The following is a 16,753-nucleotide window of genomic DNA, read 5'->3' as shown; positions in this document are numbered from 1 at the left end:
GCAATCTTTTCACTAGTAAAAAATAAATTAAATATTTCAAAAATCAAAAATTATATTATATATATAAGGTTTATGATGGTTTCATATATGAACAATATTATTTAATGTACATTTACTACAGCGATTGAAGCCGGAAGTTTGTTGCTACTAATTCAACGCCGCACATGTAGTCTATTGACGTAATAGTAGACGCCAAGTAAGAGAGATGCTGGTTGGGTGTTGTACACACACGCTAGAGTGTAGTAAAGCTACGGCAACTCGCCGGTAGTACGCACCGTGAATGTGACGAACAAACAACAAGAAGCGCAAGCGGGCTACGACACACCACATCCACAGCTCTCAGTGACCAGAACAATCTACAACCATGGCATCTCTTATGTTCAATTCTCTCCGGCTTTCAAGTCTTCTGTCTTCAACTGGAAACCAGCTTGCATACAGTGAGTTTTGGTAACATGAATGAGTGGAAATCAGGTTGTAATCGCTCTTTCAACTCCTTACACAGTGTTACAAAGTCAAATCAAGGTCAATCGCTTGACAAGCTTGGTGAAAGTTATGAATGACTAGACTAGGTCTAGAAAGTCTAGGCCTACATGATGTAGTGTATCAGTTAGCAATGGTTAGAGTTAGATCCCTCTAACAAGTAACAATAACATAGTGAGGGCTCGGCGCGGCCTACACTGCAGGCCAAAGCCTGAACTTGAAGTGAAGGGCAGAGCTAGGGGCAAGGCCAAGGGAAGAAGGTAAAGTATGAATATTTTTTTGATGGGGGGTTGCGTTTGATTCTGGACACTTTGCGCATGAAAACTTACCTATTTTACATAGAATATGCGCCCTTCTTTACATCAAAGACTTACTCCTCATCTATACTGATATGTGACTATAGGCCTACTAACATACTCTGAAAACGGCGTGAGAATTAACCCAGGGAATAATTTTCTAACTCAGATTTGATTAGCAATTTCAGCTGATGAACAATATTTCAAATGGTATCCTGGACACTTCTATGGAAGAAAACTGCTACACCAAAGTTACTTTGTGTAGCACTAGCAGTTGTGTAAAAATGCATAGCAAATTGCGATGCGATACCAGGAAAATTATTCCCTGTAACCAGCTAAATCGTTGGATTTTCCCCTTCAAAGTGACTCCGGGACTCCCATGTACGAATGTATCAAAGAGAGTTGTGCACGCGTTGATTTTGTACGGGAAATATAGGCCTACATATGGGGAGCGAGCGTGCACGGTGTTTACATTCTCGCCGTATGATTGACGCTATCGAACATTCGATCGAACTGGCCTATTGAATGACGTGTGTATATAAATAATAACTCGTAAACACCTTGTGAGACTTTCACTTCTGATATACCGGCAGCAAGAACGACACGCATCGCAGCCAGCGGGAGGTAGGCCTATACATTGTAGGCCTAGGTCTAGATATCTATATTACATAAATTACATTACTAATTAGCAAGAAAATACGTTTTTTTAGGTGAGAAAATGAAAGAATTATCATATTTTATGAAATTATGAGACATTTTCTTACATTTTTGCGTCGCATCTTGTAGATCTATCCGTGAGAATTCCATTCCCAGGGTTGGTTTTATTCCTGGGTGCGTCATTTTCATTACAGACGCACTTACATGCACTTGCAATACGCGTCCGGTCCCACAACCTGTCCGGTCCCACAACGCTTAGTGATACTAAAGAGGCCCAAGACGAGAGGCTAGGGCAGCCTCTTTTGGCTAGACAAATGAACACTAAAAACAGCAAAGAATCAAATTCATGTGTAAGACTCGAGAGCCTAGCCAGGCCCATGCACGGTGCAGGGATCATTGAAAAAGCGATGAACATTGATTCATAAAGTGAAGGACATTCTTAATCTTGAGTCGAGTCATTACGTTACTTCTTTTCATTCCGCAACAATTTTTCGGTTACCTGAACTTTGTTTTGGATTTTCTTTACTCCAGTTTTTTGTTTTGATGTGCTTTTTTTTTTTTCATTACTCCGCCAACTCCAGCTCGTCCAAGAGAAGCAACAACCCAAACCTTTGGATTCATGGGTAGGCCTACTGTATATGATAGCCTAGGCCTCAAAATGCGTAATTGATAGTTCTGCGAGCAGCAAGAATGCATACAGCTGTAGCATGTTCAGGCTGTGGGTGTAAGGATTTGGTGTCTTGTACATACACTGTCTGTAGTGGCTTTTCCCATGAAATTCAATACAATAGATCTATCAGAATTTGATTTATTGTAGATTCGAATAGATCTACTGTACATACAGATGTAGGCCTAGACCCTAGTTCAAATGTTGAAAACTTGTGCTGTGCAAAATTTCTTTTCTCCATTAGTCCCTTTCTGTCCAAATGGATGATTTTTCTTGATTGACAATTTGGTCCATTGTAAACCCTTCCATAGTTTAGCACTAGTAGTATATGTGCTACGTCACTAGTAGGGTAAGGGCACCAGTATTCGGTCAGCTACCGGTATTCGGTCACTTATCACTTGTCACCAGCCAGTAAGTTCAACTGTCACAACACACGTAAATCACATCAATTCACATACTTGCACACTCATTCACAACAGGAAACTCCCTTAGTCCCCTCCAAAAATCCATCCAAAATCCCAAATTTTACCGTCAAAAGTGCAGAATTGGTGCTACTTTCCAAAAGCGCGCGCGGATTGTGCCCAGTTTTAAGAGTACGGGTCGCCGAAAAAGCGCTAAAAATCGAGAAATACGCCATTCTCTCACGGGATTTTTTGCTTATCGCAAGCTTGGAGTGTGATGGTGTCCTCAAAAACGCAAAAGAAAAACAAAATTTCCGTATGTGCCGATACAATGTCTCAATGTACAAGGGTTGAATGCAAGTGCCGAGTCCCCAGTATTCGGTCACGGGCAAAGCTATACAAAGCCTTGTGAATTGATTTCTGGCAAGCTGTGCATTTAAGATAATGGACGTATGCCGAGCACCAGATAGCGCCGCTGGCAATGACTAACTACATGGTTTACATACACACAGTGTAGGTTGAAAAAAACAGATGCACAAAAATTGAGATAATGGGCCACATGTCAACAGGGCGGGGGGGGGGGGGGGGGGGTAGAATCAGCCGTTATTATGCTGTTAAGAGATTACCAGAGAAGTTCGATCTACTCTAAATGCTCTTGAACCTTGCTATCAAAGTGAGTATGATAACTTACTGGTGTGTAAAGTCTGTGTACACCATTATCTTCCCTGAGTAGCTCTGATTTGGTGAAGGTCACCTTGTAAAATTCAAACTCTGAGCTGGCGCAAGTGAACCATATTGTGCTGTCTGTCAAATGTGACTCCTTGATTTCCTGGGCTGGGGACCAGGGTAAGAATATTTTGCTTGCTGTGTGGAAGACTGTGGGGTGACAGTTGTGCATTAGTCAGAGGGCCTTGGAACGCTACCGGTATTGTTCTTTTATTGGGGGGAGGGGGGGGGGGGTGGAGGCTGAGTGGGCTTTGGACCTCCTCCATGGGGAGAATGGGGGGGGGGGAACCATCAGAAGCTCAGGGGTGTTGCATGTGTTTGCTATTATTATTATTGTTAGTAGTAAAATTTTTAGTAGTAGTAGTAGTAGTAGTAGTAGTAGTACACATGTAGTAGTAGTAGTAGTAGTAGTAGTAGTAGTACAGTTGTAGTAGTACACATGTAGTAGTAGTAGTAGATATTATTGTTTGTTTTTTTGTTTTTTTTTATTTTTATTTTATTTTACATGTTTTGAAGGTAACAAAGAGTTACGGGGCTGCAGGCCCCCAGTTCCATAATAGACCCTGCTTGCATTAGTACATGTACTTCCATTGCAATACAACATATACTTGTGCATACATGGCCATCACTTTTAATTCATGATCTCTTTGTCAGGGTTCCCAGCCCATCAAGGAAATCAGGGAAACTTATTATACTTTTTATTTTTTTCCAGTCAGGGAAAAGTCAGGGAATTTGATAAAAATGCCTCAAATTGGGGAAAAGTCAGGAAATTTTGATTGGCTCAAAAATTACAAGTAGTCAGTAAGACTCTGTTGTGTTTTGTTGCATATCAAAACCACATCCATTGGATGAAAGTGGATGAAAATTGGATAGTGAAACTGGAAACAAGTTGAAATAGTCATCATGGAAATTTGACACTTCATCAGGGAAAATTCTTGAAATGCTGGGAACCCTGTTTGTGTATTGAGTTTGTAAACTTGTAATAGGCAAACCAAATGTAAAAGTCAGTGACCATCCCCCCCCCCCCTGATGTTGTAGAAAGTTCTGCATTGTAAAAGGGTGAAGGGGTACAACTGGGCTAGATACTGTATACTATACATTGTACATGTACAGGTATACCCTTGTCTGTCTCTTGCAGTGTGATAAGGTTTACCAACACACTTCACGTTGTGTTCATTGAAATATCTTTTATTTGTATTTCATGCTGTTTGCGTAGCTGTCTGTGAGATAAGAAAGAAAAAAGTGTAGGCACAACATGAACATGAAACCCTGGTTCTGCATTTTCTCTGCACCTGATTTTATCTCTTGAGATCAAGGAAAATTCAAAGTACAATGATTTCTGTCCATGATATGTCTATTCATTTGCAATGTTCTGTACAACTGTATCTAACCCAGTTTTTTTGTTTGTTTGTTTGTTTGTTTGTTTGTTTTTTGTTTGGGGGGGGGGGGCACTGTAAAAAGAAATACCAGTGTCTTTTAAAGACATAAATTGTATAAATGAGGTATGAACTGCTGTGGCTGTTGCATACCTGTACTTTATAAAGTGCTTGGGCCACACTGATGAACACAATATCAATGCTATGACAATTCTTACCTGATTATTATGCATTTTTTTTTTTTTTTTTTATGTTGTCATTCATTTGTCCATCAATAGATGGTGCCAGAGCCCTCAGTACAAGTTGCAGGCATGAGGCAGCAGCTGCAAAGAAGAAGTCACTTGCCAAGCAGAATGTCAAGAATATTGTGCTCGTGGAAGGGGTCAGGACTCCATTTCTTATGTCTGGAACTGAGTGAGTGCTATGTGTTATATTCTTAAGATTTTGCCAACAACACTCACAATCTAAATATACACAAATTAAAGCCGCACACACAAATGCACATTAATACGTGCATGTATGCCCTTTAAGAGCAAGCTCAAAATATTTCATTCTGGCTTTACAATCACAATGCATTTCAGAACGCATTCTTCACTGTTTGTAGGCTGTACAGTGTAACCATGTATTGCTGCTATTCAAAGTATTTTAGTGTGTGATATGAAAAATCCAATTACTGTTGCAGTAATTCAGTTCTCTTCCCAGCCCCCTTCAAAGAAAAACAAAAAGACAAAACAAAATACAGTATTTGTATAAAGTGATGAAAAGAAAATAATGGTAATGAGGAATGAAAGAAACATTCATATGTTATAAACTTTGTAATTTGTATCAGAAAAGGACAATATGCTCCTTTCACCCTAAAAAACTGTACTCCTTCATGTTTGATGAAGTTTTCTTCTTTTTTTTTTGATGTTACAGGATTGATTTTCAGCCATACTAACTACAGTAATATAAATTTTTGTGGCATGAAATTGGGTAGTGTAGACAAGAACTGTAGCTTGCATTTTAACTATGCAAATCTTGGCTCCCGTTCTACTGTAACCATCTTATCCCTTTACAAGCTTGACGGCAATTATTCATTCCATTCTGTTTGTGTTCGCACAGCTACAAAGACCTGATGCCTCATGACTTGCAGAGAGAAGCGATGAAGTGAGTACAATGTGTTGCAAGTATGCATCAGCTATGGAGCTTTATTGTTTTAATAGTTGGATAATCATAAGTACATGTACACGAATGTATAGTCTTGACATAATCTGTATATTTTGTATTGTTGCTGGGGCAGCAAGCCCCATGTAGTCCCACTTGTATGTCTTTATTTTGGGTTGGAGCTACTTATTTTGGCAATACACCAATGTGCCTAGCCATGCTGAGGAGTCCAACTAAAGAAAGCTGACTTTGATGCCATCCTCACTCTCTAAAATTTGGAAAGATGGATACCACCTGGCATGATCCAAATCACAAACCCTTGCATTTTTTGCCAGCAAAACATCATGCATTAGGATATTTTTTTTTTTTTACTTTAAATGTTTTCCATGCAAAATGTTCCTATTACACGGTGAATTGACCGCACAACCCCCCCCCCCCCCCATTTGAAGAGTCTCCCTGTCTGTGCTGATGTGCAGTTTATACACAGGTTGGCAAAACACAGTGTATGGTACTAGTGCTCTAATTCTGTTAAAGGTAAGTGCACAGTTATGGATCTGTAATTGATAGTACTTATCTAATGTGGTTGTCTCCATATTTGGATTATCCACACAGGGGCCTATTGGAAAAGACAGGAATCCCAAAAGGTAAAACCATCGATGGCTTTTAAGGGTTTCCTTCTGCCAGCATTTACTCTACCATGACTTAATCTATCAAAGAAAGATGTATGTGCTACCTCTTGCTATATCTTCGCAAGACAGAAAGTGAATGAGAGATTAGATAGAATTCTTTCCTGTACTTTGCCACTGATTTTCCCGCTACCAGGCAAGATTTATTGAGCACCTCAACTTCTATGCTATCTCAATCCTCTTGGTCAACAATTCATATGAGTGTTCGCAATGTTGATTTCTAAAAGATACATACATTTTGTGATGTATAGCATTTAAAAAGTACAAAGCCATTTCACAGGGCATGCTACCTTAGCACTCCTGATACCTCAGTTGGTAGTCTACCTTAAATTACCTTGAATAAACAGTAGAGTAGACTGTAAAATATATACCAGAAAGTGACCTGTTGTGCATAGCTTTTCGTAGAGTTCTACATGTTGTATGCACTATGTTTCTGTGATGTGGATTTTTTATAACAAATTTTTACTGATGTGCAGATGTTACAGTATGGACATATTCCAAGAACTACATGTACCATGATCTTTGATGGGAAAATACAAGTGCAGCATTTTCACAAATTACTTCATTTCTTGAATCAAATGCCATATATGCGAGCATGCAGATATGAGGAACAACACAGGTGTACATTGAATATGACAGTATGTGCAGTTAGCATGTAAATTAATGGGTGCCTGAAAATGGAGATTTGGGGACTGAGGAATGAGCAAACATTCATTGAAGTCACACAGCATTTAATTCTTTCGTTCTCTGCTCTCAGATGCTATTGACCACATCATCGTCGGGACAGTTATCCAGGAGGTGAAGACGAGTAACGTTGCAAGAGAGGTACGTAAGAGGCTCTTTGACTTGCCCCATATATCATTCTTGAGATTGCCACAATACATATTTAATTGTGCTTTGCACTCCACTTTTTCCAAAACAGAATCTGGTATCAGCAGTTAAAGGACAAGTTCACCTTCATAAACATGAGGATTGAGAGAATGCAGCAATATTAGTAGAACACATTAGTGAAAGTTTGAGGAAAATTGGACAATCGATGCAAAAGTTATGAATTTTTCAAAATTTTGTGTTGCAACCGCTGGATGAGGAGACTACTAAGGCTCGTGATGTCATATGAGTACAACAGGATAAAGAAAATGTAAAGAAAATTCAACATATTTTCACTTTTTTCGCATAATAAAAGAGCACTTGACTTGCCTCTTTCTAAAGGCAATGGGAATAATATTACCCATAACATATGTCAGTAATGAGTCAAGGGAATGTGTACTTTTTTCAAAAGATGAAATTTTGTGAAATTCTCTTTATATTTTCCTTATATTGTTGTACGCATGTGACATCATACACTGCAGTAGTCTTCTCATCCAGCGGTGACTGCACGAAAACTTCAAAAATTCATAACTTTTGAACGGATTGTCCGATTTTCCTCAAACTTTCAATGATGTGTTCTACAAATATTGCTACATTCTCTCAATCCTTATGTTAATGAAGGTGAACTTGTCCTTTAAAGAAGGGTCAAAGTTTATATTAGCCAGTTGACTGCTATATTTCATATCCACTAACATACACATACTCTCATCCTTATGTGACTGTGAGAAGAAAGAAAAAAAAATCATTATAGTATGAACAGAAGGATCCATCTCGTATTTTTTTTTTTTTGTATTAGAAAAAAAAAAGAGAGACAAAAAAACATTACTGCCATTTCCCAAAGTTGTGGTGTTAGTCAAAGTCATATTTATGATGCACAATTTAAATGAGGGGATGATGGTATGGCTTCATGTGACTGCGTAAGCTTGCACATAAACTATTACTGAATTTACTAGGAAGAAGTACATTTATGCAACATGTTCATCTTAGTACAATCATTGGCCCCTCAGTTTAGCACATAATCTTTTGAATCGACTTGACATGAGAGCTGTTTCACTCACTCTTGCCATGCTCTCCTTGCAGGCCGCACTCGAGGCAGGTTTCTCAGATCGCATTCCAGCACACACCGTTACCATGGCGTGCATCTCGTCAAACCAAGCAATCACATCAGGTAGGCAGCGAGAAACAAACAGCAGATAATGAGTGGCTCTCTGCTGCTTATAGCAGATGTATGACGCAGGCATGACTGACTAACACAGTTTTGATACCAGCCTCTTATTCATGGCAGACACCGTTGTAAAACTGTTCATTTTCCTATCGTTAATGATGACATGAATGTATACTCTCGTGTTGTTGACAACAGTTCTTCTTACTTCTTACAGTTCAGTTCAGGTTTCATATTTCCATCGGCTTATGTAGTGGTCTCTCATGTACTCTGGTTGTGAAGTACTGGAAGGGGTTATTATGATGATCATTTGTCAGACTTTGCACTCCCATTTTTCTTGGTGCAGGCATCGGTCTCTTGGCCGCTGGTCAGGCAGAGACAATCATCGCCGGGGGCGTGGATTTCATGTCGGATGCGCCAATCAGGCACAGCCGGGACATGAGGAAATTCATGATGAACCTCGGGAAGGTATTTGAATGACGATGTTTAGACTTTTACATTTGAGCAACTATGATTTGATTATACTGGGTACAGAGTTTCAGAATTTATAGGGACTGGTTAGCTTGAAAGAAGGAAGTAAAATGGATCCAGGCATATGCCAGGAACATTCACCTTTATTGATCTTCAAGGACAGGTCTCATAATTATATGATTGTGACTTTGTCTTGGTTTATTGGTTATTATTATTTTATTATATATTTTTTTTTTTTTTTGCTTCTCATTTGTTTTGTCAGTGATAAATCAGTTTATTCTATGTTTAGCATATGCAAAGTATTTTTCAGAATGCAATATAACTATTACTGAAAATTACAAACCCTTCTTTTATTGTCCCTGATACATTTACTTCAATGAAAATGACGGAAATTGTTGTATTTAGATACAGTGTATCTTATTTGGCTGATCACATGAGTTATGCTAATCAGGGTACTGCAAAGAAACTTAGACAAGGACATTTTTTTCAATTCTAATTATAATTTTTTTAGCCGTAGAATGCCAACACAGCTGATACACTCTAAATGGTCACATTTCAAAAGCCATGGTATAGTACGTTTTGTTCAGAGCAATTTACTTATTTACAATGTGTATTTGTTTGTCTCTGATATCTTGCCTCCCTTTCTCACTATGTGTGTGTGCCATCTGATGTCTTCACACAGGCAAAGACGTTTGGAGCCAAGATGGGCCTAGCTTCCAAGTACCTGAGCCTGAAGGCACTGTCACCAGAGGTGAGACAGATGATTCCAAGGTAGAATTCCTCCCCATCTAATGTCTAAGTGATGTGTGTGTATATGTGTGTGTTGGAGTGGGTATTAAAGTTCTAGTAGTTTGCAAATTAGAGCAGAACAAGCAAAGATGCAATTAATTGCCCAGTGAGTACAGACTATGTATGGTCAGATCTTGTTTGAGAATTATAAATAGGCACAGAGACAGTAATAAACACAGAGTAGGAACAGGAAGTTCAATGTACTGCGCTGTTGTGTAAAGGTCCTTCCAGAATGACAAAATATACTGGGTTGCTGTAAAACTGATGCTAGTCCCCTGGGTTGAATACTGAAGGATCAACATATTTAGCCTGCTCTGGCTTGTGTGTGTGTGTGTGTGTGTGGGGGGGGGGGGGGGAGAGACCACTTCACCAATTCCAAACCCTGATCATTGTAGGAAGTGACATGGGATCTCTTATGTGCTTGAGTCATGGCTCCTTAGCATTTTCTATGTCCTATCCGACGGACTGAGTGATTTTTAATGTCGCTCAAAAATGTAATGCACTTTCAACCAAATAGACTCCCACTGTTGAACTTGAACTATGCATGGAAATGAACAAAACAAAACAAAACAAATAAACTCAAATATATCCTCAATATGTTTCAACAGCTGCCAGCAGTTGCGGAATTCTCGACGAATGAGACCATGGGTCATTCTGGTGACAGATTAGCCGCAGCCTTTGATATCTCAAGAAAAGAGCAGGTTTGTATTCTTTGTCAGTCACACAGTCAACATTTATGAAATGTTTTACATTGGCCAATATTAAATGTTCACTTTGTTTTATTTCTTTTTCTTATTTGAGGTGGATTTATTGTATCTTTCCTGTACTGGTTCTGTCTTTTTCGATCTCTTCAATATTATATCAAAATGTGTTCCTTTTCTGATATTGTGATAATGATATAATTCCTTGTTATTACCAGATAGTGATTATCTGCCAATCGTGTGAAACCATTGCCTCACATTGACTAGAATGTTTTGTAGACCTACATGTACAATGTATTGGGGAAAATAATGCAGTATAGCGCAGGCATACCAGTTGCCATTTCTGGTTCTTTTTACTTTTTTTTTTTTGGATTTTTTTTTTGGATTCTTTTTTTTTTTTGGGGGGGGGGGCTGGGGGCTGGTTTCCCTACTCTATTACTTATTCTTATCAACAAAAAAGGTCTGGTAACTAATCAAACCTGCATTTTGTTGAAGAGTTGGATATAGTTATTATATAGATTTTCCATATCTTTTCCCTGTTTTTTGTCATTTTCACGTGTTAGGATGATTACAGCAGACGCTCCCACGGCCTGGCCGACAAGGCGACAAAGGACGGCCTGCTGTCCGACAGGCTGAACATCCGTGTGCCGAAAACAGGCAAGGTGGTTGACAGGGACAACGGTATCCGGGTGTCGACCGAGGAGCAGATGGCCCGCCTCAAGCCAGCATTCATTAAGCCCCATGGCACCATCACTGCTGCCAATGCATCTTACCTGGTATGATGTCATCAGTGTTTTTATTTATTTTCATTTATTAGTTAATTTTTTTTTTTACACAATAATTCTTGCAGTGACAAAGACTTTTTCTTTTCATCTTAATTATTATTATTTTCATCATAATTAACTTTTTTCTTTTACATGGTGGCAGAAAAAGATAGTGCTATATCTGTTTATGGGTAAAGTAAGATTGGAGGTTAACTATACTTTGCAAATTAACTCAGTGAGCACAAGAGTGGGGTATACCAGGTGTCAAAGCAACAGGGGTTACTGTACATTTTACAGGCTGTGGATGAAGTGTAGCATTATTGGCACCCTTATATGGCTATACAGTCACCAAGCATCATGAAATACATTCGGTACATCTATTTATCCTCGTGTTTTAGAGCCACCAAATAAATCCCATGAAGGGACTGATCATTGATAATAATAATGATAATTTACAATACTTGTATAGTGCATTATCACTTTTATAAATGTCTCTGAGTGTTAGTGGGGAAAAAAAATTAAAGGTCCAGTTTACCTTTGGGAGCAGTGATTTCAAAAATGTTCAAGATATCACATTTGATTCATATGTGTAGGTCTGTTGTATCATAAAACATCCTACCATATGAAATATTTGCAATAAACCTAAAATATAAGGAGATATCAGGGTTTTTCTCAGTAAACCGTAACTGTATACGGTTTAGTCTTGAAACATTTTTATTATAACTATTGTTCACATTTTGTGTATTTAACAACACTTGACATCGATTATACGGATTCAAATTTTGACAGTGGTTGTTTCTATCCCTAACTCACATTTTAGAACTATTTTAAAGCACTAATGCTTTCATCTGCAAATGGTAAATTATGCCTTTAAGATAATTGAGACTAACCTGTGCTTTTTAGGGTTTCCCCTGTTGCATGTATGCTGAGTATTGAAAAACCCAGTTGATGATTGGGGTTTTTAATCGTTTCTTCACTTGCCCAACCCAGACTGATGGAGCCTCAGCTTGCTTGCTGATGACGGAGGAGAAGGCCCTAGCGATGGGCTACAAGCCCAAGGCTTACCTCAGGGACTTTGTCTACGTGGCACAGGACCCTAAGGACCAACTTCTTCTTGGGTGAGTCTTTGACTACTACAGGGGAAACTCGTTATAATGAGATGGTCGGGACCGAGTCGTTTTCCTCGTTATAGCCGATATCTCGTTATATAAGTAGGCATAAAAGAAAGCGTAACATTAAGACATTAATTTGCACATGTGGGACTACCCATCATCTTTCAATCAATACTGATAACTTGGTAATGTGTGTGAGGGAATTACTCACCTTTATGGGTAAGAAGATGTTTTTCGCAAATGAAATCCAATATCCAGTATGTGTTTCTTATTAATTGTAGATGTTTGAATTTGTAAATTTGCTTGCGATTGTGTCACAATCGTCTGTAGATTGGTATGTGGTTATGGCAAGCGTATGTTGTGTGTGGAAAGCTTGAATATGGTCTGCACAATGCTGTGTGTATATGTGACACATTCTGTATTTATGTACATTATGACTGCATGTGTGAAGATGGGCAATTCCCTACGTAGAAAGCCAATCACAGCATCAGATTGTCTTACACCTGCTAAATATCATGATGATGTCATGTATGCATACGGCCGTCCTACCACATTTTCTGCATGTATCAGTGCGCACACACACACACACATGCACGTACTACATGAGGTGCTAGCTGGAGTGCACTGAAGAAAATATGTGTGTACAAGACACAGTTTTGGCGCATCGAGCTTTACAATCTCGGAACATGAGAGCACAGGTGAAGTAAAGCTTTACCCGAAGACATTTTGCTTTACCTCCCTATAACAGTTTTGATTGGCTATGTTTTTCTTTGTTTGGAAATCACAGAATTTATCTTGTTGTAGCAGTTATTTCGTTACAGCCGATCTCGCTATAAGAGTAGCATTTTACATAGATTTGTGTGGAAGGAAATTTGGGACCGGGAAAGTTTCCTCATAGGAACCGATATCTCGTTATAGCAGTGTTCGTTATACCAAGTTTCCCCTGTACTTCTGCTGCTGCTACTACTAGTAGTGCTACTGTCTCTACTTCTTCTCCTACTACTACTACTGCTGCTTCTACTACTACTACTACTACTACTACTACTACTACTATTACTACTACTACTACTACTACTACTACTACTACTACTACTACTACTACTACTACTCCTACTACTTCTACTACTACTACTACTACTACTACTGCTGCTACTTCTACTGCTACTGCTACTGCTACTGCTACTACTACTGCGACTAACTGCTACTACCAAGTCATTACTGCCCTGGTGTGACTGCTGTATGCAAGATAGAATTTATACATGGCAGCTACTGTAGATTTTTTTTTTCTTTATTGGTTTCATTAAGTGAAATGGACCATGCAAAGTGTAGTGGACTTTTTAGTCATCTCAGCATGTTCAACAGCATGTAGTACTGCAAGTATGTTCACCAATACAGAAATCCAATAGGCAACCTTGGTCCGTATTATTGCTGACCACTGTCTCATGAGTAAAGAAGAAGAAAGATAAACATAAAAATCATGAAGATAAAGTAGTTCAGATCTTTGATGGTGATTTGATGAAAGTGATGAATGACAGGAGTAAGCAATTATGACACTATCGCAGTGCCAAAATTACTGTGGTGGACACGATGTGTTTGTGTGGTGTAGACTTCTGTAAAAGTCCATAATGAATGAGCAGGAGAGTGACATTATCAAGAGTATCTACATTTTTGTCAGGACGTGGTTGTCTTTATCTTTTGTGTTCCTTCATCTTATTAGACCTGCATACAGCATCCCCAAGGTCCTGGAGAAGGCCGGGCTCAGCATGGCTGATGTTGACGTCTTTGAGATCCACGAGGCATTCGCCGGTCAGATTCTGGCCAACCTCAAGGCCTTGGACTCGGACTACTGGTGTCAAACGTATATGGGCAAGAAGTCAAAGGTATGGGTTCATGTAGGTTTGATGACATGAGACCTTGAGGGCGCTATCACAGAACAATAATACTGTAAAACCAGAAATATCCACGACATGACATTTTTGGGCATTGGAGCCAACAGCCCAAAGAGACCCAAAGCAACTGGTGATGTGCACTTTTTCATCCCCTTCTCCTCATGTTCCTTCTCACATTCTCGTATCCCCATATTTTTCCTGCTGATCTTGTCTTTTTGAGAAGGTTAATTTTTGGTCAAGGAAGAGAAGAGGATTTAGAGCGTGGAGTTTTGATCCACAGAGGCAGTGATATATCAACAATGTCCCAAATAAAAGCATGTTGTTATGTTGTATAGACCAAAAAATAAGACATCAAAGGAGTTACATATTTCACTTGTATGTCAAAAGGCTCTGTCAGATGTGTGACCCTCGCATTAACTTGATGCCTTGCAGGTTGGCGCTGTTCCCATGGATAAGATGAACCTGTGGGGAGGCTCCCTGTCCATTGGTCATCCCTTCGGTGCCACTGGAGTCAGACTGGCTACCACTGCGGCCAATCGGCTGGAGAAGGAGGACGGTCAAATTGCGGTTCTTGCTGCCTGTGCTGCTGGTGGACATGTGAGTTGAACCCTGCCCTCCTTTTTCTGAGTAGATCTAGGCCAAGTTATACAAGCTGAAAGGTACAGTTGTCACTCACCTTTTGCTATAAATGGCATTTTCTAGCTTTGAAATCATCTGGGAATGGCTATTTACAATATAATTTTGTTTGAAATGTAGATACAGTATATAGTTGTTATTTATTACATGATGTAATACTAATGAATAGTCAGAGGTCACTGTACTTTTGCCCTCGATGTCATTTTCAGACAGAATTACAGCTGGGAATGTACAGTGGTAGTACCAGCTGGTAAGAAGGATAGAAATGACTATAATAGTGACTTGCTTGACATGACAGGGTGACATGTTAAAGGTCAAGGTCCAAGATTACCGATTAGCATCAAATGTTATGCTTCAAGTAGAGCTCTCAACTTTGTAAGTATTTGCAGGACAAATTCAGCTTTTGTAACATGAGATAGGATTCTGTCTTGCATAACTTCACAAAATTTGATTCATTCAGTACCGTGTTTCAGAAAAGCAATACTGTATGAACAGCGTAGGGACTATTCAATTAGAATTTGCAGTTTGAGATATACAGGTACTGTGAACCAAGATATTTTCACTGCATGAATTTTTTCCGCATTGGAGCAGACGACCATTTTCGCAGCATTTCGCAGCATTTAGCTGTGCATTTTAATTTCACGAATCTTTGCTTTCCCAAAATTCATGAAATTGAAATGCATGCAAACATTTCTGGTTTTACATTATCACCAGGGTTCAACGTAATAGTGCCTTTCTTAGATGATGCATTTTCATTTATTTGATGTGTTTGTTATGTGCATTTTCCCTCATAAGATGACCGCTCTGATTTTTTTTTCTGTTTTCACACAGGGTCATGCCATGGTTGTGGAGAGATACCCATCGTAAATGGAGGACCTTCCTTTCAGCCTAATACATTCAGATTTATGTAAATACAGTGAAAATCACTATCCGCAATAATGAAATCTATTGCTTAACATTTGTAAGACAATTGTTTTCAAGCAGAAGAAAAAGAAAAAGCACATTATAATAATTGCTGCATTGTAACTGCATTCTGAAATGGCCATAAATCTAATTTCTTTTCATTTGTTTCTCTTTTAAACAAGAGGATATGGCATGTGATCGATGACAATTAATTCTCACCTCAAGGAATACAAATAAAATGCATCCTTTCAAAAAAGTATGCCCCACCATGAACAGGCATTCAGCATGTGGTCATAAATGCCTCTACATCGTGTGTGTGTGTTTTCTTGTTGGTGGGGCTACCATTTGTGTGAAAATGATGGCATTAAATGAAGCTGGTTATATTATTTTATTTATGTGAAGATGACGGGATTAGATGGAGCTGCTGATAGTATCATGTCATTTTGAATGACCACAATGTCATGCTCACTGCATGTTTTATGTTGATATTCATATTACACTTGAAAGTTTTTTTTTTTGAATTGTTATTATTTCAAATGTTATGTGTAAAGCTTGTACCATATTAAGTGTAAACTTTTGTCACTAAGCCAGTGAAAAGTCTTCAGATAGGATTTGTGAGTTATAGAAAAATCCTAAAAGGAATTTCTAAGCTTTGAAATGGTATGTAATGGTATGTAATACATCAAAATCTATTAGTCCTTATCACTTGAAGCATGTAATGAAAAATCCAACATATTGAAATACACCTTGTATATTGTAAGAAATGGGCTTTGAAACTAAGGGTGCTGAAAGACCATATCACAGCAACAATTGATTAAATGTATAATGTGTGAAGAATTTCATGCAAGGCTTTCAAAATCAGTCAAACACTACATTTACTACATTTTATTGTCTGCTCACAGATCCATCATTTGATTGAAAAGGGATTACTCTTCAGAAATATCCTAAAATGCATGTCAGCTCTGTTAATCAAACAGACATGTATACAGTGTATTATGTCTTTGGAAATCAGTTTTAGCAACTTTTA

At 38.7% G+C, this 16,753-nt stretch overlaps 1 protein-coding gene across 1 annotated transcript; it reads left to right on the top strand.

The window, feature by feature from the left end:
• Positions 1-278: 278 nt before the first annotated feature.
• Positions 279-16,005, top strand: LOC140233691 (trifunctional enzyme subunit beta, mitochondrial-like). The gene is made up of 14 exons (XM_072313791.1): positions 279-437; positions 4,882-5,017; positions 5,705-5,749; positions 6,359-6,390; positions 7,190-7,257; positions 8,380-8,467; positions 8,808-8,929; positions 9,615-9,683; positions 10,330-10,422; positions 10,986-11,198; positions 12,177-12,304; positions 14,016-14,178; positions 14,620-14,784; positions 15,655-16,005. Exons 1-14 carry the CDS (start codon positions 365-367, stop codon positions 15,688-15,690), a joined length of 1,431 nt encoding a protein of 476 aa, XP_072169892.1. The 5' UTR covers positions 279-364; the 3' UTR covers positions 15,691-16,005.
• Positions 16,006-16,753: the final 748 nt, after the last annotated feature.

This window comes from Diadema setosum, chromosome 10, assembly GCF_964275005.1.
Source record: "Diadema setosum chromosome 10, eeDiaSeto1, whole genome shotgun sequence".
Lineage (NCBI taxonomy): Eukaryota > Metazoa > Echinodermata > Echinoidea > Diadematoida > Diadematidae > Diadema > Diadema setosum.
This window is presented reverse-complemented; position numbering and strand designations above follow the sequence as displayed.